This window comes from Girardinichthys multiradiatus, chromosome 5 (genome assembly GCF_021462225.1).
Source record: "Girardinichthys multiradiatus isolate DD_20200921_A chromosome 5, DD_fGirMul_XY1, whole genome shotgun sequence".
Classification (NCBI taxonomy): domain Eukaryota; kingdom Metazoa; phylum Chordata; class Actinopteri; order Cyprinodontiformes; family Goodeidae; genus Girardinichthys; species Girardinichthys multiradiatus.
The window spans coordinates 10,948,723-10,973,879 of record NC_061798.1 but is presented as its reverse complement, the minus strand read 5'-3'; the positions used below and the strand labels follow the sequence as shown (position 1 = coordinate 10,973,879).

General features: G+C 39.2%; 1 protein-coding gene across 8 annotated transcripts in view; it reads left to right on the top strand.

The window, feature by feature from the left end:
• Positions 1–22,887: 22,887 nt before the first annotated feature.
• Positions 22,888–25,157, top strand: part of LOC124868834 (nuclear factor 1 X-type-like) — a 128,931-nt gene continuing 126,661 nt past the window's right edge. For 2 of the 8 annotated variants that reach the window (XM_047366450.1, XM_047366449.1), the window contains exon 1: positions 23,338–23,880. In XM_047366450.1, coding sequence (XP_047222406.1) covers positions 23,878–23,880 — 3 coding nt within the window. In that variant the 5' untranslated portion in view covers positions 23,338–23,877. Of the gene's footprint in view, positions 23,215–23,335; positions 23,881–25,157 lie in introns of those variants that run through there. The other 6 variants (XM_047366458.1, XM_047366456.1, XM_047366451.1 and 3 more) reach the window with 5 other exon arrangements.

The window sequence follows — 25,157 nt, the reverse complement described above, 5'->3', positions numbered from 1 at the left end:
AGATAGAGAAAAGGGAAGCGTCAAACTGCTAATCAATAAGATTTCTCAAACCTTTTTCCCCCCTTTCCTTTCGCTCTGTCTCACTCTCTCCCTCTTCCTCACCCCCCTCTCCCCCCAAGGGCTTGCGGCATTCAAGGCGAGCCAAGACGAGCTTGGCATTGTTGAGCACGCCTTAAAAAGAAACACCTGCGAGGTGGAAGACTTAAAAAAAAAAAAAACAGAAGAAAAAAATCCTGCTTTTCGCAGCTCTTAAAAATGTTGGCAAATGTTCCATGGGCTTTCTGGGAACAAAACAGTAAAAAGGAAAAGCTTCCATGCAAGTGAAGACAAAAGGGGATGGTTTTCCACAGAGATGGAGGTGTCATTACACTTGAGACGGTTGCCAGATTTGGACTTATCCCTTACTACACCCTACTTCTCCCCCACCCCCACACCAATCCTCATATCTATACCATCTTAGTTCATTATCAGTGTTCGAGCAGCTCTCTGGTAGCAAATCCACAGTAATATTTAGCTGCTGAGAAAATGTGTTTGTTGCTCCAGCAAGGGATGGGAAAAAAGGGGGCTAATGTGCACAGAGACAAAGATGGAGCAAGCCGTGGAAACGGGGTGTTTTGGGGGAGAGCGAGAGGGGGCTAAAACAGATGGCACTCTTGGCATCCGCCTCGCTCCTAAATCTGTTTCTGCTGTTTTTCTCATGTGCAGGAGGCTTTAACCCTGTGGTAACCTGTGTCCTAGCCTGACCTCAGACCTGGAGGATGGCCGTAACAAGCTTGCCGTGCGTGCTCGTACCCACGCAGGTCCGTGTCCTGCACGTCTCTGTCTCTGCACACTCACTCCCTGTTTGGAAGGATCACTTCCACCAGCTTCAGTCTTTGGTTTATTTCATGGAGCTGTTCACTTATCTGTGGTGGGCCGCTCACCTTATGCTTCTCTCTAAAGGTCTCTAACCACTTCAGAACCTGGAGTTAACTCATTGTTATCCTCAGGTTGTCAAGGTGAGTTAGTCCTTGGTAAAACTAATAACTAAATCTGCCTATTTGTTCTATTTTGTGCCCATTTATTATTCTGTCTCACCATAGTTGAGAGACATATATTATTATTTTTACCTCTACTATGTTTTTATTGTTACTTTACATAAAAGAATGAATATATGAATGGGAGTTCTCTTAAGACTTCCAAATATTACTTTTACTGTATATATTAGCATTCTCATGTCAAACACCCATAAATGAATGATTGCAAATGTTATCAATTCTGTAGAGTCTTGTATTTTTTCATAATTGTATATAATCCTATATCATCATTATCACTTTTCATGTTGTGCAATTTTAGTAAGAGTGATAAACTCTACTCCAATAAATACAGATTTTTGATGACTTGGTTATTTAACGTTTCTTGATCACTTTTGTCAGCTTAGACGCAGCTGTTCCAAATGTTTTCCGCTGTAAGTTGAAGAGATATTTTCACCGGAGCAAAGACAGATTTCGGAGGGATTTTTGGTGGTCGATAGAAACAACAACGCTTCCCAATTAAAAGCATGCCTGGTAAAGATGTGCTCAATTATGTTAAAGTAAATGGTTGCTATGGAGATCTGTTGAACCCAAGCAGTCCCAGCCTAAGGGTGAATGAGGCCCTAAGCAGAATTTCATTTGGACACCCATTTCCACCAAAGCCCATCTCGTTTTCTTGCAAGGTTTAATGTTTTTTTCACAAACAACCCCTGGGGGAAAAAAAGGCCATAACTCATTGAACTACTTATATACTAACAATGTGCTCATAAATAAGAAGCACAAAGTATTAAATTGGCATTAAAATATCATTCTGTTAATATAGCTTTTAAAATTCTGAGGGCTTGTTCTGACTTGAAGATTACACCATGGGCTTCAGTTCTCCTTTGTTCTTTAACCTCCCTTACATCCTCCTTAATGCGTATTGTTTTAACATAAACTTGGATCCTCTATGGATTGTTTTTAGACACTTTGATAAACTTATAAAAGTAAACACTAAATGAAACAAATGCTTTATAATGTTAATAATAATAATAATAATAATAATAAATTTTATTTTTAGGCACCTTTCAAGACACCCAAGAACACTGTATAAACAACGCATTAAAGCAACACAATTAAAATTACACACACACATATAAATATATATCTATATATATATAGACATATAGATATATATATATTAGTGTGTGTGTGTGTGTGTGTGTGTGTGTGTGTGTGTGTGTGTGTGTGTGTGTGAAACTTTTTTGTCAGCTGAATAAATATAATCAAATTAAAAGATTATAATACAAATTTGGATTATAATCATCCGTCGTTCAGTTTTTTAAAAGTGGGATGATGGCAGTGCAATAAACGATGGATGATTTTATTTAATTTTTATCCATTTTTGTTTCTTTTGAAGACTGAACATCAGAATTGTTCTGGATGGCTTCCAACACTTTGAATGTCATCCGAGAATTTAGGCCACATCCGCCTCACAGTGGGCGCTAACATGCATGTGCGGACTCCCATACATCACTGAATGCACATCGCTTACATGTGGGGTTTCCACGTTGGTGTGAGCTCATTTGCATAATCTCCCATTTAAAGAGGGATGTGATGGAAGGCTGTTGCAGGGGGTGGGTGCTAAAGGCTGGGGTGTGTACAAAGTGCCCATTGTGCATTCTCTGGATAGGGAAATGCCCTGTAGGGGCTGGTTTGTGAGTGTGTTGAATGTTTATCTCTGTGGGCATGTGTGTGTGTGTGTGTGTGTGTGTGTGTGTGTGTGTGTGTGTGTGTGTGTGTGTGTGTGTGTGTGTGTGAGCCACACCTGTCAGGAGAGCCTGAGGGAAGTGATGGGACCAGTGTACTGAGAATGAACAGGACTATATGTGTGAATGCGTGTGTGTGAAGCAGATAAAGTCGAGGAAACTTTATGAAGACAGACAGACGAGAGCAGCAGAATCTGTGCGCTATATCACTCTATCAATGTCCTAATTGTTTCCCTTTATTAATTTGGCTTGCTACCAACAGCACCATTTTCTCTGTTGCTGTCAAAGTCACACACACGCAAAAACTCACACTTACTCCCCCTCACTTTCTCCCACACTCAGCAATAACAACTCTTAGCTGCAGCAGCATGATTGGATTACTTCTCATCTTCATGCCAAAAAATAATCTACTAAAGATGCAGCGGGCTGATTTGATCAGGCTGGAGGAATAATAATAATAAATTACTTTTTTCACTTTTTTTAAGGGGGGAGTTGTGAAGGGGTTAGATGGAAGAAAAGCGCCCAGAAGTGCTGAAATAGTTGGTGTCTGTGTCTCTATTGCTAAAACGTAATGCTCAGCAATCTGCTTAATATCCCTGCTGCCCTCATTAGATTAGTGAACATTAGGGAGACACAATAGGGAGACCAATATGGGACACAGAGACAGCGCTGCTAATAATAAGGACTAAAGGTTATTTTAAAGAAAAAGTGACGCAAAAAAAAACCTAAATTGCAGTGTCCTTTTACAGAACTGTAAAACATCTTTCTGCAGCGTAGGAAACAGTAGCAGCCTGAAGTTGTCTGCCTATTAATTACTAATTCCTGGGCCGGCTCAGGGTGAAGACAGAAAGCGGTGTGTGACCACCACCGGCTAAAGTAGGCCTGTGCCAGGATTCAGGAACGTTATCGGAGCTCAAAGTCCTAATGCCACACTGGGAATTCTGCCACGAGTAACATAATAAGTCCACTTTGGATGTGAGGGAGAGAAAAGAGAAAGGGCTTTCTTACTCTTGGCTAGTTTACTGGTTAAAGTTCCTCAGGCGAGCGTAAACAGATCAGGGGAAAAGCAGCCCTTTTATTCTGCAGGCTTCTAGGAGGTAACAAGAATAACTATTAAACCTGTGCTGCGGTTTCCACTTTAGTTTTGACAAATCATAAATATGATATGAACATTATTTTTTAAAGCTGAACATACATTAGTATGCATATGTTCACAGAACAGAATTAAATTCATGTTTCATTGTTTATTATTGTTTTCTTTCTACTCAATGCATCCTGCATTATTATTGGCACCCCAAGTACATGTGCAACAAAGTAATTTGTTGTTATGGAGACCTAATGGCGTCAGTGGGCTTTGGAGATTTTACCTGCCTTATCATCCTGCTAACTGTACATGATGCAGGATACCATGGGCTCTTCATCCAGCCTTGATTTTTTTGTAGCTGTTTTCTAGTACCCTTCTCCTGACGTACAAATGCACATTTACCTTACTTGGTATGGGCTCTTGTCTTTCCCATTTTAAAAAGTTAAATGGGCCTCTTTTTTACATCATACCTAATTTACAGAAAATGGAAAGTTGTTGATTTCCAATTGAAAGTTCCTAGACACACGGATCAACAAAAGTTAAGGATAAATTACAAAAATGCTTCCGTTACATTTTTGTTTTTATAGGAATTGTCATGGGTACCTGTGGCATGAGTAATTTTGTTAATACCAATTATTTATTGACATGGGTTGTTCCCCATTTGGAATAAATAAATTTAAAATAAAGGTTGAATTTTTGAGTTTATGCTACACTACTGGAATAAAAGAAGCATTTATTTTAGTGTATAAGAAAACTACTGGCTGTGTATGAATACTAAACATGACAAAACTAAAATGTCTCCCAACATGGTTCCCAAAAACTCCCTTCCCTTTGTTATTTCTTAGTGTCTATGGTAGTTCAAGGATTCAAAAGTTGAATAGTTCTCAAACTTTTTATGTTAGATACTTCTGCTGCAATAAAGAATAAATATTTTTCTATCATAAGGCTTATTAGCCTTTACTAAGGGTGTCAGTACTTGCAGAGGACCCAATGGTTGTACTGTGATGAAATGTGAAGCACTGGTTCCAAAAACCTGAAAACAAACTTTAAGATTGACAACATTTTTCTTGTATTTTACATATTAATATTTCTTTTATTTATGTAACAATTCAAGTGTTTTGTGATGTTTTTATGAGCTCTGGCCATTTAATGGTTAATACAATTTGTGTCTGGTTTCAAAGAACCTCTTCCAGATCATTTCTTTCTTCTTCTCTTAAACCAAATTAGGAAGAAAGAAAAACAAAACTGCGGGAAGGAAAATAAAAACAGAATTTATTTTGCAGGTAAAATCTAAAGTGAAGGAAGTCTTTCAGTTTTACAGATTGAAGATAAACCTGACTGAGATGTTTATGATCACTTAAATTCTTCCATTGGCTGCATTTTTTTTTATTTACTTTTTATGTTTTGATGAACTCAAAGAAGAAATTATTCTTTTGCAATTTTTAATATAATATCTATGCATTTATATGAATGAACTGCTAATATTTCCTTCCTGTGGATGTCCAAGTTGAGAAACAACACATAATATAATTGTTATTTTTAATGGCATGGCTCCAGAACTGTATGAACATTTTTTGGCTGCCCTGCTTTTATTCTGTCACATTGCTGAATAAAAAGGAAAATAAACAGTTGCTAGAGTAAGAGATGAAGAACATAAGATGGTTTTAATGCTTTCAAAAATAATCAAAAAAAGTCTAATAAAAAATAAATCCTGAACCTTTTTATGTGACCTGGTTACCATTAATATTTTTGAATTTTAACAGGTTGGTTGATTTATAATTTGCATCATTTTCAAACTGTTCAAGTAGTGTTTTATCATATATGTGATTTAGTTCTGCAGCAGTGAATGGAGATCATAAAGGACATTATTATGATACGAATGAGAACAATCAACCACAGGTACAGAAGGTCTTGATGAAATTTAACATCGGCAGCATTAAACAGCAACCACTAGAGGCCACTAGAGGGATAAGATACCAAAGGATCACACAGATGTATGGGCAACAAAAGAAAGCAGAATTCACTTTGTTAAAAATATACTTTTTATGTTATTGGAGATCAATTTTGACAGCTTAAACAGAGACCAAAAGTCCCGCTTTATCTTATATTTGCTTGATCTGAATGTTTGATGCAGAATTAAGAGAAGAGCTTCAGTTTGGCCAAAAGTTATTCATAACCGAGCAGATTAAGGTTTAGAGTAATCTTTAAATTTAACCAACATGTGTTTTTCTTAATGGAAGTAATATTAACATTTTAAAGTGGCCCAGCCAGAGCCCCGACCTGAACCTGATGGAGAATCTGTGGATAAATTATCAAAATAAACAAGCAAGTATTAGAAGAGTTCGATCGCTGGTGCCAGGGATATGAATAATTTTGGGCCTAACTGTATGATCAACTCAATTAGCACACCGTAGAGGTGTGCTGGGGTTACTCGTGTGTTTTTAACAGTGTGCCAAGGCATGAAAAGACCAGAATACAAAATAAAAAGCAGTACATTACCTGTTACACTCAGTGTTGCTGCTGGTGCTTTGACCTTCCCATTAATCTCATCTCATGTCTGTTCTCTTGATTGTGCAAATCAGGAACGAGAAGTTATTTCTGCACTCGCTGCTAACTAAAGTGCACAGGATAAATGCACAAACACAAAAATCTAAGTCGCAGGGACAAAACACGAGCAGAAACAAAGAGAGGTGCCAGCACAAAAACATTAACCATCCGCGGAAACCCGAAGCCAATTCCAAAGTTTGCACTTGGATCGGAGACTCTCACGGGTAAGTTTAACCAAAACAAACACAGAATGTACTCGCAGAAAAATGCATTTCTGCTGTTACTCTCAGCCAGATCTTCTGTTGCTGAGTTTATTAATAATATGTCAAAGCCAAACACATGTTACGTTTTTTAGTTTATGCTCAGCTCTGAGACTGTGAGATTAAATACACACATCCAAGAATGACTTTTTTAATGAATATTCCAATTGATATTGATATTAGCATCACCCACCAAGCAGACGTTTGAATGCACATGTATGTTCTGTGTGTTGTGGGATGCATCAGTCTATAGTGGTAAGCTGGCAGAGCAAAGCTGAACTCTGTTAGTGCTGTTGCTGCTCACTTTTCCAACAGTGTCTGAGCATTTAGCCGGGGTTGGCCTTATGATGTCCATCAAGAGGCAAAAACACGTGCACGCATGCACACACACACATATACACAATTGTATGTTTTATAATGTGCCAACTGATGCCATGGCAACCCCATATACTCAGCAAGAGGGAAGATGTTGTGAGCCAAATAAATGCCATGGTAACTTTTTCTTTTTCTTTTTTGAAAACCACGTTGCCCAGAAACCTTTGAAGCTTATTAAGTGAACCCAGTGGGGAGACAAACGGGCAGAGAGTGAGACCGAGCAGGGAAAGGGGAAACTGGGGGAAAACACAGACAGAGAGAAAAAGAGAGAGGGATGGGAGTGCATCCTGTTCCAGGGCCAAAGTGGCTCTTTGTTTTAGGGAAAGGGAACGCTGTGAACCTGCAGCGAGGCGGGTGAGTGGCCTCACTAATGGCGCCTTCATTGAATTTAGCTGCAAAGATGCTGAGTCCACCTTAATCTGTTTGCTTGGTGCATGATACTGCTTGTATCAGGAAAGTTTGCCATTGATGAGGAGTTTATAAATGTCCGTGCTTTAGTCTACATGCTGGCTTGCCATGCAGCAGTGCCTTTCAACACCTGCCAGAATATTATTGCATCTGTGCAATAATATTCATTTTGTTTTAGTGGGATTTCACATGTTAGACCAATAAAAAATAGTTCATAATTGTGAATTGGATGGAAATCCTTTTTTATTGCAAATAAATATCTGAAGGTGTAGTGTAGCTTTTGAAGAACCACATTTCGCTACATTAAGGGTCTTAATGAGATGTGCCTCTTCCAGTATTGCATCTCTAGAGACTTGATTTTTTCGCCCAATCTTTACAAAATAGTTCATTTCTATTTATTGTCTGTGAACATCATTTTTTCAGTTCCTCACTTCATTTCATTTAGTCACAGATTTTTGATTGGATTTAGGTCTGGACTTTGACTGGGTCATTCTAACAAAGGAATATGCTTTGATTTGTTTTTAGCTCTGGGTGTATGTTTAGGGTAATGTTCCTGCTTAAAGATGAACTTCCAACCCAATCCCAAGTTTGTTGCAACCTCAAACAAGTTTTATTTCCATCCATCTTCCCATCAGTGAAACAAAATCACAAGCTGCCACTCCTTTTCTCTTTTTCTTTGCAAAAAATAGCTGTACATTCATATCCATGTACATACTGCTCCTTTTATCCTTTTTTTATTTCCTCTAAAGTTTATATATTTATACTAAACGTCTGTACGCTCTAAGCACTTGAAACCGAAGTCAGGATCCTTGTTTGTGCACACAGAATGATGCTGCCACTGCCATGTTCACTGTGGGAATAGTAAGTTCAGGGTGATGTGCCGTGTTAATTTTACGCCAGACACAGCGTTTTGCACAAAGGGCAAAAACTTTAATCTTGGTTTCATGTGACAAGCACCTTCTTCCCCTTTTTGTTGTGTCTTTTTGTAACAGCAATTCTAATGGCTTTCTTCTTGCCAATCTCTAATGTCAGTTTTGTAGAAAGCAAAACTAATAGCCATCTTATCAACAGACTCTCCCACCTATGCTTTGGATCTCTACAGCTCCTCCAGAGTTACATTGCGTCTCACGGCTGCTTCCCTGATTAATGCTGTCCTTGCCAGGCTTGCCATTTGATCTGAATGGCCAGATTTTATCAGGTTTGCAGTTGTGCCATACTATTGCCTTTTTTAGATGGACTGAACGTTGATCACTGAAATGTTTATAGCTTGGCATATTTTCTTTTAACCTAACTCTGCTTTTAAACATCCCACAACTGTCCCGCTGACCTGTCTCCTGTGTTCCATGATGCTGTTTGTTCACTAATGTTCTCTAATAAACCTCTAAGGCCTTCACAGAACAGCTCGATTTATGAGGTCAAGTTCTTGCTGCAAAAGCAGTGAGAAGGAAATTCAATCTAGGTTTTTATAATGTGTATATTTGTGTGTGTGATCTCATTTTACCATAATTATGTCCATGAAAAATACAAAAGTAGGTACTTATACTTCATCCATTTTTTTCACCATGCTTGTGTGTGCATTTGCCCTCAGCGTGTAATTAAAACAGTCCCCTTTCTCCTTGAGTTAGCTTGCAGTGCCAGAGTTGGTGCCCGGTGCAGCAGAGTCTGGGTCTGCCAGTGTCATTAGTCCTGATGAATGACCTCACAACAATCAACAGAAACAAGTTTGCATGTGTGGAAAAGTAAATGTGCAGCACCAATCCATTTCAAGCCTCTCTGGCCCTCTCAAACAAACAAACCTGTGTTTGTGTGTGTATCTCAGTGCTGCAGGTTTGCGCACACATGCAGCCTGCAGTTACTTTTCATGCTTTTAATCATATGTGTAAGTATGTGCAAGTGAGTGCACTGTACAAAGCACCATTGTGGGTCGGGAGTTGCCCCTCCTACACTGTGTCTATGTGAGGGATAGCCTCACTTTGCGCATGTCTCTGTGAGCTGTGTGCACTGTGCACCAGGCCATGGGTTCGGTGCTAAGTTGAGGTTTTTTTGGTGGCAATTTCCATATTGCCTTGGGTCATGTGGGCATGGTGCCAACTCCTGGTGCTGTGGGTGCCTGCTGAGGCATGGGGAGATTAAAGCGGGCGCACGATACCACAAAGGGGCCTGTCTAGTGCTTTTTAATTCTCCCAAATTAGGGCACGATGCCAAGGCAGCTCCCTACTATGGCAAACACTCCATAACTGGCACCACAACTGCTGCTAAGCAAGACACAGAGAGCGAGAAAGACACTGAACTTCAGAAAAAAAACAACATTTTGTTTGGTTATCCATGCCTTTTTCTGCACAACATGTAATTAGTAGTTTGTAACCGTTGCTGGTGTGCAGAGAGTCTGTCTGAATTCCCCCCGTTACTTCAGCGCTATTAACTGCACTGGGTTAATGTCCAAACCTCTGGTGGAATGTGAATTCTCTGTGTTTTTGTGAATGCATGTGTGTGTGTTTGTAAATCTGCATACTCTCAGGGCAATGGCATGCCAGTAAAGAAATAGTAAGTGGACACTTTGGTATTTGTGTCTCCCTTTGCATGTTTGTGTATGCATGTGTGTATTTATGCCCACTGGGGAAGTGGCATATTGCTAAAGGGCCAGTGCAGGGACACCAGTGTGTGTGTGTGTGTGTCAGGTCTCCAAGGTCCCTTTTCTGTGTTCACCTAGTCCAAATTTTGCTCTCTGAGGTGCCATATTGGCATCTGTTAAATAATCTCAAAGTACTGCCAAGGTTTGTAGGCTTTGCTATAGGTTCTGTTCTACCTTTGTGTGCTGTTCTCCATAGTCTTCTCCATGTTCCTGCATTATATTTGTCTCAGAGTTTGAGGTTTTAGATACTCAACAGAAAGCAAGGTGAGTTGGACTGCATGAAATAATAAAACTGTGTTTTCTTTAGCAATGCGATGAGAAATCGCCTAATTTTCAGCTTAACGGGCCCAGTGACATTCCTGTTGTAATATTTTAACATACGTTAGTGCTTAAAAATCAAAATATTTTTAGCATTAACAGGTCGCACTGGCAACACTCTTCAGTGTGGATAATACTGCTGAATGAAGAAGACCCAGAGTTAGCTGTTTTTACTATCATTGAGTTGTGTAAAAAGGATGCCAGAGGAAAACACAGTAATATAAAAAGCTTTTCAGAGGGGAACCATCTGAACAGACATGAACAAACAGAAAAGTAGCTTCATTTTATCCTTTTGAGCTTTCAACCTCAGTCCTTCATGGAACATGTTGGATTTGGAAATGTTACCAGCATTTTGGAAACCTCAGAATTAAGATAAGGGTTAACACAAGGAGACTGCTGTTTTAGCAACGCTAACTGTGCTAACCACTAACTTTAAAGCAAAAGGATTATTTAAAATATTTATCTTTGTTTAATAATAACTATAAAATCTTGCCATTGCACCTGATTTAAAACAATAATGCATCGCAGAAAGGGTGTAAATACTTTTCAGTGCTAAAATTATAGTTGTTGAGGAGAAATTGGCCTTGGCTGAAATTAGCATAGGCATGTTGAAGTTTTACAAAAACCAGAAGACAGAAATCGGCCACAGAATCTAAGAAGTGCGCCTCTGTTTTTATGTTTGAATTAGAAATATACCCAGTTTTCAGCTAAATGTGTGAGACAAGAATGATGCAATACTTCGGGTCTGGAGAACAGTGTGCATCTGTGCTTCTGTGTCGGCATACAAACGCCTGTGTTAATCCCAGTCTCTCCCAGCATCTGGAGCCTTGACACAGTTTAAAGGGCTGGCTGTGTCCGCAAAGAACCAGGCCAGTACTCTCACACAAACATACACACACACACAGCACACTCACAGATGCACACACTCTCACTTAGCTATCTGGGGCACCAGAAGGCCCAGGCAACGCCAAGGCAGAGGCTGCCCACTTTGGCACCATGAGGTGGGACTGCACTGGCGCTTTGGGGGAGAGAGAAATGGCAAAGGGGGTGTGCTGGGTAGGTGCTGTGAGAAATGAGGGAGAAAGGTGAATGGGCAAGAGATATCAGTGTGTGTGTGTGTGTGTGTGTGTGTGTGTGTGTGTGTGTGTGTGTGTGTGTGTGTGTGTGTGTGTGTGTGTGTGTGTGTGTGTGTGTGTGTGTGTGTGTGTGTGTGAAAAGAAAGGAGGGACGGCACCTCCCATGTGGCAACAATCCTGAGGAAACCCTGATTCCCTCTAAAAAGGTTTGTGCGCATGTGAGGTAGACAGAGTAAAATACTGCCACTCAAGCAGGCCTGGGGCAGCATGAGATTCTCACCGTTTGATAATATTGAATAAAAATATCACAGCCTCACTGTATTTAGACTGAATTTTAAAACAATTATGTATAACATGATCTAAATGCGTTTTCTTAAATCAGGAAAGCTACATGTATTCATTCTGATGTTAAAATAATATAACATTGATTACAATGTTAAAAGTTAAAATGTTATGTCTCTGCTACTTTGACTGAAACCAAAACATATAATAAACCCATTGAATGTACTATTTCTTAATGTTTATTTAGACAAATAAATCTCTTTGAGATTTGACTTTTCATGCTTATTGTTCAGAGTATTACACATTTTTCCAGTCCTACAAGTGTAGCAAGCCAACATCCTCCTGTTAATTAGTGGGGCTACCAGCTGTGGTAGGGCCAGTTTACCAAGTGTAGTTTTACAACTTCCTAAATAAGAGTTGATGGTGAAACGTTTTTAGATTCCACACTTTTGCTGTCCATGCTTTTAGTGACTGGAAATATTTCCATACAGCCAGATTTGTCTTCTAACTTATTGAAAATAATAAGAGCATCCTTTTAGCCAGCTGGTCGGCAGTGTGCAGAAACAGGTCTCAGGGGAACAATACAGCTTTACTCTATGCTCCAAGACAGAATAAAAAATTTTCAGTCAAAAAGACTTTAAACTGTAAGAACGCTGTGATGATAAACTATGATGTGTGCCTTTTAAGCCTTGTTATACCTTGATACTGGTCAACAGCCCATACTTGTTCCTTTTATGGACTTTCAGCAATGGAAAGCCTTATTAAACACTCAGGCCAAGATATTTAAGTTCAGTTATGAAACTGTGTTGCTCTGATTTCTTTATAATTAACAGCACATTGCCAGTATAAACCAAGTTTTTCATTCAGTTTGAACTGTATGAACACCACAACGTATATTTCAAAACCTTTGTGATCCTTGATGCCGGGAACCAGCTCACACCTGCTGTCAGATTTGGGTGCTGAAGGCACAAACTCTCATCTTAGTGCATCCCATTTGGGTGTTCTTATGTTAATGTCGGATCTGTTTTGGTTCTGAACACAGGTGTGATTTTTCATCCGCAGCTTGGCATCTTCCTCTTGCTCTCTTACACTCTTCATGCAGAGACACGGTTTGTGTCTTGATGCTGTTTGCACCCTTTAACCCCCCCACCCCCCCCACCCCCCCATTCCCATTCCCATCCCCATCCACTGTAGCACCACAGATGCCCATGTTGGACTGCAACAGCTGTCTCACCATGTGCCCTACCAAGTGTTGCCACCCAATGGAAGGGAAAGGAAGTAAGGAGGAGGAGGGATAATTTGAGAGGGAGGTTGGTGAATTTGGAAGGGAGGGATGAGGTCATGAATAATAATTGTTCTGCACCCCTAAAAGAAGCCAGTGTTTCTGTTGCTTTTTTTTTTTTACATTGCCACAAAATTTTGTGCTTTTGCTTCCTTTGCTCTGCATAATGTTTGGCTCTGTCTGTGTTTCTGTTTCTGTCTACGTTTGTCTGGCCGTTTCTGCGAGTCTCTCTCCTCATTTGGTTCTGGATTTGACCGATGTGATGGCCAGAGCCCAAATTTCTCCCCTTTCATCCCTCCACCCCATCTCTGGAAGCCCCTGGAACCAGAGTTGATTAAGGAGGGACCAATGGTCACGGGGCCCCACTTTCCATTGGTTCACCGAAGTTGACGGTATTCCTGTCGTCCAGTAACCAGAAGCAGGCCGCATAGTAACAGTGGGACATTGAGAGAGAGGGGTTGTTTTTTTTTCTTTCTCAATTACAAGCACCGGTCCAACAAGTCAGGTGCGGGATCCAGACTCGGATTCAGTGATGGAACAAAATGGAGGGCCAGGATGGCGGTGCCGCCATTTTCAGGGCAAAATATTTTCAGCATGCGTGCCATGCCTCCTAATTTATGTAGGAATTAGGTGCTTGGAGTCCAGTGCAAATCTGTGGCAGCAAAATGACCTTGGATTTTGCTCATTCACTGGCTAAAAATCCAGCCTCCTCCATTAAAAAAGAAAGAATAAACAGTATATTTTAATCTTTCTGGAACAGAGCAGGGCTTAAATGTGCCACAGTCACAACTAAGCCACTTTAAATATTGTGCAAATTGCTCAAAAAACTCATTCAAAGACAGACATCTGTGCTCACATACCTGTAATTTTCTTTTTATATTGATATTTGAAAAGTAAAGCAACACAGCCCAAATGGTGCCAGGACAGATGGATCTAAGAGTGGAACCGAGAAACTGATGCCACTAACTCTCCCCACCACCACACGTTGATGCTAAATAAATGCTGCTGAGGCCTTGAGACACCGAATAATAAAAGTAAAGTAATAAAAGAAGCGCTGGGCGAAGAACACGAAGAGTTGTGAGCAGAGTGTGGCAGCGCACTGGTTGTGTATTTGTTCATTTAATTTTGAGGGGATGAAAGCAAACAGGCATAAAGAGGGGCAGACGTAGGGAGATCACAGCGCCGTGTACCACGTTGGTGGGTAGTGTGCCACACAGTCTGCCTCCTAAAGCAATAAATCTGAAACAGCATAATAGATAAACGCAATACAGAACACAAAATACCCTGCGAGGAGAAAACTAATAAAAAACTGAGCGATTAAGTGGAATCAGAGTTCTTAGGCGAGTATCTGGAGATGAGGGCTGTTGCCATACAAAGACCGGTGCGGGCCAACACAACAGATGAGGGAGCATAGGGACGGGGGGCCGCAAAAAAATGAGGGCTAAAAGCAGAGGGAACGAGAGACAGATGATGGAGGCAAGAAAAAGGAGAGATGGAGGAGAGAAAGTGAAGGGATGGATGGGGCAGCAGATCAGAGGGAGCCTCTGGTGTGTCTTGCTCTCCCTTTAAAGAAGAGCCAGGAAAACAGATTAGGGAGTCCTCTCTTTTTCCTGGGGGAGCACACACACACACACGCACACACAAAACCTTCATTCACCGTCCTCCTCCTCCCTCTTCACTCAAACAGAAAACTAAGTTTCACACTCCGCCCGCCGCTGACCTGCACGGCCCAGAACAAATCCAACCACGGTGTTGAGGCCGTGGTGGCGCCCAGGCTGGGAGGAGACGCTGTGGCAACCTTCAGTTGAGGTCACGTTTACTGACTGTTTATGACACAAAGGGGAGAATCAGATTGGAGCACACGCAGTGACACACTGACAATTTGGCGTGCGTGGAAGATGTGATTCATGCTTGCAATTAAAGTGTTTGATTATAAAGGAATCTGATTTGACTTACATTTAAAGTGCAGAAATTATTAAAGCTTTCTGCAGAATTACAAGCAATCGAATTTGATCAAAGTTTGTTTTTTACACAAATAAAACAAAAAAATCACACACAGGAAAACATTAAATCCTCAGAAATAAAACTTGACGGTTTCATTTTAGGTTACTAAAATTTGAGTTTAAAAACAACTCATCAGGTAAACAAATTACCATAACCCCAGCATTCTAGAATGGGAAGCACATTTTCTACCGATACACATTTTGTGATTCAAAACCCGTCTTATCTGTATAACTGTGGGAGCGTGCGTGGTGTGATATGTGGGCTGAGCCCAGTGTAGACCAATGATAAACCATTGCTCGGCCTAATGCTCACACACAAACACGCAGCAGCGGCCTCATGCAAATTCCTGGAAAGGTGAGGCCTGTGTCTAGAAAGCCAAACGTCTCTCACGTCAGTCTAATGTCGCATCCTCCTGAGGATTCACAGTTTACTCCAGGCCACAACATCAATTTCCCAGACTCTTGCTGCAAAGTGTGTGCAGTCAGACAACCAATTGGGAGGCTGTACTATGTTAACAATAAACCAACAACTATGGTAGGAACAATAAAGAATCCTCTTGGAGCTAATGACAGCTTTATTGTGGCTCAACATTAATATTTGTTTCAGCCTTAATAGCTGATTTCATTTTGGAGTTTTAACTGAAGATGCAACAATGGAAAACAATCGTCAAATTAAGCAGAAATGCATTGGTCTCATAACCATCATTGTTAGGATTTTTTAAAATACATTTGTATTTATTTTTCTGGACAGGATAATAAGCACCACTGGGTTTTTTTTCTTCCAGAGGTCTCTGTTGCACTCTAAAAACATCACAATTTAGCTTATTTTACCACCCAGTACTGGGTCTAATATTGGCTGACCCAGTCTTCAGCTGATTTAACACAAGAAGGTTGGGTTATGGGTTTGACACATCTTACTGTTTTCGGTATTAGTTGGTTAACAGGATTCCAGGTACACCAAGGTGTTAAAAAGTTACATTTTCAAAACTGTTAAAGTCATACATTATACATTGTTTAAAGTTCTTTTGAATAAAAAATTTTCCGAAAACATTTCCGGAGTGACTGGTATTTTCCTTGAATGTATGGATTATATAGTTCACACTTTTTGCTGCACACTTCCAGTTAGCTAGCTTGAGAGAGGCCAATAGCTTTTTCCCTTGCCAACGAGATAGAAATTTGGATTCAGAAAAATATTTCCAGTCACAAAAAACCCATCCAGTTAAAGTCCAACTGAAGGAGGGCCACACTATGTGCATTGTGTGTGTTAAGCAGGACTGCAGGTCCTGCTGCAACAAATAGTAATTATTAGCAACTAATTGACCTACTAATGTTATCTTGTTCTGGTGTTACTCCATTTGCAGCAAAATAGCAAAAACGTTTAATTTTCTGTGCCTTAAGTGATCGAAAACATATATGTTTATTCCGTGTAGAAAGATAAATAATAATAAATAAATGTTATAGAGAACATAATTATAAGTTTATTAAGCAGTGTTATTTTAGCAGCAGCAGTAGTAAATATTGTTGTTGCTTTTCTGATTTAAATAAAACAATTAATTCGAGGTATACATTTTGGTTTTAAATGTTGGTGGTATGCCACGGTATACCACCAACATCTAAAACTGTTATAGTCTTGAGAAAAACTCTGGACTATAACATTATCAAAATCTCAACCCACAAAGATGGGTTAAAGTACCTAATTTGAAAGTTCTAGTATGAACTAATGTCATTACCTCACATTACAGCTTCATTTTGCCATCTTAGCATTTCTTTTTTCATCCCGTGGAAGAGCGGTCTGTAAAGAATGACGGCGCTCCTTCTCATCTCTTCTCTGATCCGAACTCAAAATGTTTCAGCCAGTGTTTGGTTAAAACTACCCAACCTTGGTCCCAACAGCAGTTTTTGTGTGTATCTGAAGAGGGAAAATTCTTTCATATTTGACTCAGCTGTTAACACCCACACCTGAGAAGATTTTCCACACTGATATTTATAATGTATTCCAAGCCCTATGAAAAGTCATGACATAACATATACATTTTTAATTGCTTACGCAAAAGATAAATTGGGTTGTTTGGAAATATTTCCAGTAGTAGAAAACAAAGTCGCCCATGTTGTTGAAAGTAAAGGAGGGCCACCCATTACTTTTACCTGGTAAAGCTACACCTGCCAAGCTATGAGTACCATGTCTGTAAAGCAGCTGACTCCAGGCTGGCTACTTCACCATGACTAAATATTCAGCTCATATCTTCTTATTAGACTATGACTAATATCATTTACCATTCTACATTATGTACAGTGGAATGGCTAAAATGTACAATATGTTAAAATTACAGCTAAATTTAATGGGAACATATTCTTTATTTTTGCTTATGTCTATGTGTCAAATTCAAAATAATGATATACAAGTGTTTAAATAGTTACTGCTGTGAAAATACCATGAAACCAGAAAGCCATGGTTATTTTACTCAAGATTATCATACTATGAGAATCTTATGTTGGCTCAGAATTAATAAGGGACATCTCATAATTACAAAGTCCCTGAGCCAAATCACAGGTTCATATATATTGAGGCTCAATGTCCCCTGACTCCTTTTTTCATAAAATCTCCCATCTTTGGTACAGAAGGTTAAAAAGACAGAGAAAACATTTTGTTAATGTATGTCTTTTACTCCCCACAAATAATGTTACTATTATTTAAGGTGCTAAGAGAACCCTTATTCCAAAAAACTAATCATGCAGTCAGAGATCAGAATCAGACAATATTTGGTTGATCAGCTATTGGTGTTCAGCAGGTCAAATTCTGAAAAATGTCCTATTCATTAAATGCATCCAAGCTAAAAAAAAAAAGTCCTGGCATTGGTTTATAAATGCATTAACCAATAGCATATACTCTAATGCACTTTTTTTAATTTTATAAAAAATAGTTAAAGGTTGGGGACTGCTTTAATGCAAAATATGTTTTAAATTACAACCTATATCCAAGAGCCTAGCATTTTCTTTTTCTCTTTTATGCTTCCTAAAAATGAATAGGAAGGTCAGACCTCAAAGAAAACCAAAAATTGGTATTCGCCAAAAAAGAAAAAAACCTTGATTGATGCATCTTCTACCTTATTCTGCAGTGTTTTACAGAATAAGTCACTGTAAGGTGTATTGTTGGAGCCTCTCCTGAAGAAAACTGCTGCTACAGAAATGTGTAGGTTAAGGAGTCTCCATGACTCTGTATTGGGAATGTACTCAGCTTGGCAGCAGAACTGTGGACATACTCCACCCTCCACCCCTGCTCTCCTGTGCCAGGGCCGGGCATTCCTCACGCCTCCAGTGGCCGCTTGGTAGCCGTTCTTTTTCTCTGTCTTTTGCTCACACCAGCTCACACAGACAAACTGTCTTTTTGTTCATATGCAACTACTTGAAACTAACTACAGCCTTCCTTCCTTCCTTCGTTAATTCCTTCATTACACCAGCCACATACATTTCCTTTATTTCTTCAGCCCTTCATTCTTCCCTCATTTCCTTTTCTTATTTTTACTTCAACAAGTCTCCATCTCTTGAACTTTTGGGTCTGATTTGCATGGCAGAGCGTGAAGGGATGCAGACAGTGCGAGGGCCCTCCCATGTCCGTGTCCGTCCAGGCTGTAAGGGGGCTGAGATTTGTAATGCTAGACAACACTCTGCTATGCAGGGATAAAACCTCAGCCACCGCACACAAAAAGACCCTTGTTTTTTTCTTCTTCCTCTTCTTTGCTTTCTAGTGCCTGTGTTGCACTTTTCACATGGATATGCAGAATCCTCGGTGCTATCTGTTTCAGTGAGGAATGGAGATCGCAGAGAGAAAAAATATTTTGGGATGACAGAGTCTGATGGATGATGTGGATAACTTTTTTTGGAACTAGGAATCTGATTTTCTGTTTGCTTCTCTGCAGAAGAGAGACGCATGTCTGAGGCTTTTGGTTCGGAGTTGTCTGTTTTAATTTTTCTACAGTTTTGCAGTCTTACAGAAAATAACAAACTTTATTTTTGCTGTCCTCTATTTTTTATTTTTTGTTGCATCTAACTGATTTTCAGTTCATTTTTTTAGATTTGTGAAATGATAATCCAATAAAAAATCTAAATCTTGCTCCAGTTCTTTTTTGAAATGTTTTATGTATTTTAATATTTTTTATTCTACAACTTAAGGTGATCTTTTTTGTTGGCTTCACACTGCTGAGATACTGACAACTTTATTTATGATTTTGGCCTTTAGGTTTTGTTACATCTTCCATTAAAAAATAGAAACATTTTAAGGTAAAAACAAAATGTCTAATTTGAAAACAAAATGTGCTCCTTCCTTATATAGACACCCAAAAATATACATATTCTTTATTTTTCTCTGTCATTGCTTTACGAAACGTTCTGTTATTCTTTTGTATTTAAACACACATTAAACTCTGTGCACCTGTTGACTTTTATTTATCATATTAGTCCTTGTTGTGTCTTGAATCCTAATTTGATAAATACTTTATGATTATTTCTGGCTTTTAATGTGATGGTTTAGTTGTGTGTCACATTTGAATATTATAATATTTTATGTCTTTTATGTTACTACTATTTCATACCTTGCTCTTTACAGATCTCTCTGTTCGATTAAAATTGCTTTTTAAATGTAGGATATTATTCCACTCATCTGAAGGGATTTTAATGCCATTTCCTGACCTGTTCTGAGTTTAATTAATTAGAAATAATCAGTCTCATTGCAGTTATGTTCTTGCGTGGGAACTAGAAGTTGTTTTCTTGGAGTACAGCATGTAATTATATCTCGCTTTATACAGACCAGCAAGCTGGCATCAGGAAAAGTGCTCCTGTGTTGCGACTCTCTCCTCACTCTGAGGTTTTTCTTTGGGGGGGAACTTATTGCCCACATGATGCTGGCTCTTAAAGCAGCGTGCTACCAGAGGCATTGTGGTCTGCAGTTTAAAGAGAGCTGCGGCTACATACAGGCGCACGGCTCAGGGCTTTCATTAAACCCCAAAGCTCAGCCTAATTGACGTTTACAAGTTGCGTGATTAGGACTCCGCTGCCTGCCAATTGATGCCCCGCAGTTTGTTTTGTGACTTTTGGAACTAGCCAGCATCAAATGGTGTTTTTTTTTAAGCTAAAGTGTTCTTCCAACAAAATAAAAAGCAATGCCCCAGTCTTTCTGTGAGCGTTTTTTTTTTTTTTTATTCAAATAACGACACATGTTTCTCTGTGTAGTTTTTCCTGTCTTTTTCAAACTCACTACTTAGTTCGTTGCTGATGTTTGCAGGTTTCGCCTTTAATTCCGACCAGAAAAGTTCGCTCCTTCTGCTTGCGCTGAAACGCAATGAAGATCTTGAATCGAGGTCAACTGGTACAAACATATGGTGAATCAGAAGGAAATAATTATTATTTAATCCACATTAATACATAAATATTTTTCATACTTACTTTAAAAAAAAAAAAAGGAAAACCTTTTCACATCGTTTTTTTATCATTAAAGGCCGCTGTGGCGCTTTTAAACCACTTGATCTTGGCACTCTTGGTTTTGGTTGTGAAGGCCTCATTTTTGAAGCTCCTTGTGTGTCCTTAAGAACGATCTATAAATGAGTCTTTCTTTCTGAGCACGAACAGGCTTGCATTTTAGATGACAGATTTTTTAAAATTTAAATATAAATAAAATTTGTTAAAAGTAAATTATTTGAAAATCGAATTTGCCGCAATAAAGTTGTGGGTTTTTTGTTTGTTTGTTTGCTTTGTATTATGTAGGAAGATTTTTTTTTTTATATTTATATAAACACCTTTTTTCTCACCCTATTTAATTTCCTTTACGATCGAATTCCCTGGAAGCATTCAGGGCCTTCTGCAAATGTTGGCGCTACAGATGGTCAAGCCGCTCCTCGGTGCGCTCTGACTGCGGTTTGCGCTTTAATTAAGGGCGAGGAAAAATTCGCGTAGGAGGATTATTTGGGGGGCTCATTTTTGTGGTTTTCCAGTAAACTGATCATTTTCTAAACAGACCGTCGCGGGCATCCCAGAGTTCAATACTTACCAGCATCGGTAAGATAAAAAGAAGAAGAAGAAAAACAAGAATAAGCAGGAAATTAAAACTAAACTAAAATGATAAAAAATAGAAGAAATTTGGAAATTTTGTTTGACCTTAAATTTAAATTTTAACTAACCTTTTAACCTTTTCTTCATTTTATTCTATTATTATTGTTGTTATCATTATTATTATTATTATTATTATTATTATTATTGTTGTTGTTATTATTATTATTATTATTATTATTAGTGACGTTATTATTGTTTTTTACTGTTTTAACATTTTGATCTTTGGTTTTGTATTCAACTTTTCATAATATTATTGTAATTTTGGGCATTTTAAATAAATTTAATTGATTAAACAACATTTTGACTTTGTAATTGTTTTGTCAACGGTTTAATTTTAAGTATTTATGTCTGTATTCAAGCTAATTATTATTCATTTATGGTCCCGAGAAATCTTTGACCTATAAAATGACTCAGTAAATCATAACAGCAATGGACTCCAATTTGTCCAGTTTTTCATATCATTAATGTCCCAATTTTCATTTTCAGCGACCATGTTTATCATTAATTAAATGTGTCTTTTAAGTATCTTTCAGTAAAAGGCAAGTTAAACCATTTTTTGACGTCACTTAAAGAACTCCTTTGTTAAAGATACTCCTGTAAACCCAAACAATAACACAGAAATTTAAAATTGCATGTTTACAACAAAACACACAGGCATACACACATGTTGTCCACCCTAGACGCTTTTCTTTTTCATACAATTCTGGACAGTTAAAAAAGTGAAGCTGAAATACAAAACAAACCTAGTTACAGATGATTAATTCATGGGGCCAAATGTGTGAGGAGGTCAACGCTTAATTATTAATAATTCGCCATGTTGCAGGAATATCATCAGATGTCTGGTTTACAGGACAGGATGACGACACACACACACACACACTGATTGTGGACACGCAGAAAATACATACATATTCAGACGCCTCATTCATCTGCAGATGAAAAGAAATGTTTATTTTATATGAAGTAGGAGCTTCTGAATGTTCTTAAGGCTAGAATGCGTTGTGTGTTCAGTTCAGCCCAGGTTTTTGATTAGGTTTTTATTAGATCAAAATGTTTTCTGAAATTTTTTTCATTACTTGTGAAAAGGCCCCATGCAAAGACAGCTTTTTGTGTTTTTGACAGGAGTCTTGGCTTGACGTTGGGCCCTTCGGGGTCATGATTTTAGTTCACGCAAAGCTTGAAACATTTAACTGTAAAAATGATTTTATATTACCAAATTCTTTTTAGAAACAATATTTTTGACTCTATTTAACTATTTTATGCGTCTTCAGCTTCCTTTCCCGCCTGCTCGTGTGTTTATGTTTGAATTTATTTACCCAAAAATCTAATCTTGCAGGCTAATCTCTGCACTCATGTAATCTCTTAGTGACGTTTCTTGCACAGATCTGTGTCAGCGAGCTAAAACTTCCTAAACCCCAGCTTAGCATTGCTGATCAGGACTCATCAGAACTTTGACCTGATGAGCTGTGCGCCTTCATGTAACGTAGAAAACCGGATTCCCCCCCCCCCCCCCCCCCCCCCCCCCCCCCCCCCCCCACAAAAAGCAAAAAACTTTAGAGACCCAGACTCTTCTTGTTCTGTTCCTATTTTTCCTAAAGCAACAGTTTGAGCTATCTTTTCCTTGATCTCTGCTCTAAGTTGGACTATGATAAGTGAGGTGTGTTAGCGGAATGTGCAGGAGCCAGTGCAGCCTGTAATAATCCGCCCCCTCCTTCTCTTCCTGCAGTCCGTGATTTAGCCCCTGGTGCTCCTAATGCTCCTAAAGCCCCAGCTGCTCCGCCTGGTCGCGGTGCTCTCTCCGCGACAGCCTGCGCACCGCTCGCTTTATTAATAATTCACCCAATGATTAGTTCGAGGCGGCTTACTGTAAACAACCATCCAAAACCACCGTGTCCCGTTCTGATTGTGCACGGTGGTGAGGTGAGTTGTTCAAACGGCGCCGGAGCCTTTCTCTTTTCCGCACCGATCCCCGCTTGCAGCCCGGGACCAGACCGATCGACGTGTCGCTGCTCCGCCGGCATTCCGCTACCGGCGCGACGCACGCTGCATGCGCTTTCATCTCGTCAGCTTAGGAGAAGGAGGCGGTGAGGTGCCCCCCCCCCCCCTTTAGTTTGTGTGTATCTATATATGCTTGTGAGCGCCTGTGCGTGTGTGCGTGAGTGTGGATCGAGAGAGAGAGAGAGGAAGAGAGAGAGAGAGAGAGCGAAGGAGAAAGATATACGTCGGTAAAAGCGATCCGGCGCGCTGCTTCTTGGACGCGTTTTGGACGTAGAAGCTGCTCAGCTGCAAAGACTCTTTAATGAAAGCATAACAGAAAAAAAAAACTTACTTTGCTTCCCTTCTGTCCATTAATTTGATCGTAATATTAAGATCATTTCGGGACTTTGTTTTTGCTAAGCGTCTTCCAATTTGGACAAGTTCATCGGGACTTTGACGCGCACGTCTCCCCGACTTCCTCTTGCAGGACATGGGTGCATCTGACACCAAACATCGATAGGACGGAGGGAGGTCCGGAGCTACTGCTGTCCTCTTTTTAGTCAGTCTTCTGCAGAGTGGACTTTTTTTCTCGATCTGGGCCTAAGGCCGACTTGTTTAAAGGTCTTTTTTTTGTTTTGCTTCCGGCAACAGCGCAGAGAAGAAGTCTTCCTCCTTCAGCTCTCTCTCCCTCACTTACTTTTTTTTTTGGACGTTGAACTTTTAAAGGAAAATGGGGCATTGAGAGGGTTGGCAGATCTCCCCGCGCTATAATGGTACGTGCTGTGGAAACTCAATACTTCCTTTCTGTTTGGCTCTATAGGGTGAAGTATGGAAGGCTGGATGTAAACAAAACAGAAATTCTGATTGATTGAGCATTGCTGAATCCATTATAGTAAAAGATCAGAACCTTCCTCATAGTGTTAGGGTGACTGTAGCTGCAGCGCGCGCACGTGTGTGTCTGTGTGTGTGTGTGTGTGTGTTGGCTAGTCAATCTGATGAATACAGCTCAGCAGGTTTCACATTAATTTAACAAATTTCTTATCATCTTTTAAATTTAATGCTAATTATCTGACCTAATTTGCATCCTTACCGAAATATAACTATGCTTTTCAAAATACAAAAATAAAACGTACTTTTGGTGTTCTAATTTTGCTTACATTTCCCTCAATTTTAATTAAAAGTCTCCATAAGATATTTATATTTTAAAGAATGTGTCCAGCTATGTATTTTTATTATTATTGTTTTTTATTTTTTTACAATGACAAATTTGCACTAATAAAAACACAGCTGGGCAATAAAGTCTACTGCAGGATTCAATAGCTTCAGGATTCAGACAATTTTCTAAAAGGACGCTAAAGAAGAAAAATACTGTTAATTCTGCTTTGTGGATTTTTATATTGATGACATCACGAAAGGCATATGAATCACGATGACTGGCTGCCATTAATAAATAGTACACCTGTAAACACATTTTGAATTGAATTTAATTAAAAATGTCATTCAAATGGGAAAAAAAACCTGAAATTAAAGTTTTCAAAAGAAATGTGATCAGTTGCTTTATGCCATGTATGATGAAATCCTCAGACACAGGCTTGTGGAAGCTTGGATTAGGAGGGTAGATTTTATCGTGATGAAATAACGAAGTAGCAAAACAAAACAAAAATCACTATGACATCTTGTTCTATTGGTGACAAACTATATTTAAATGAGGTTTGACTGATTTTACAGAACAGTCTACCTGGTAGCTTTAAATTGTAAATTCAGTTAATGCACTGAAGCTGCTTTTCTTGCACTCTTCTGTTCAAACAGAATAAAACAGAAATTTAAACATAAGCAGACTAGACCGCCTCAAACAACAGCCTATTAGTTAATGCTGTGAAGCCATTTTTCCACAAAGTTCCGAAGTTTTCTCCGTTTGCGTCTTTACAGTGCGTCCCTTTCTCTTTCTGCGCGCTGCAACTCCGTGCCTGCTCACTGGTTATAGAGTTGACCAAAGGGGGTGTGTGCAGATGAGATGCCACATAAGGACCATGAAGTGAGAGGAACACAC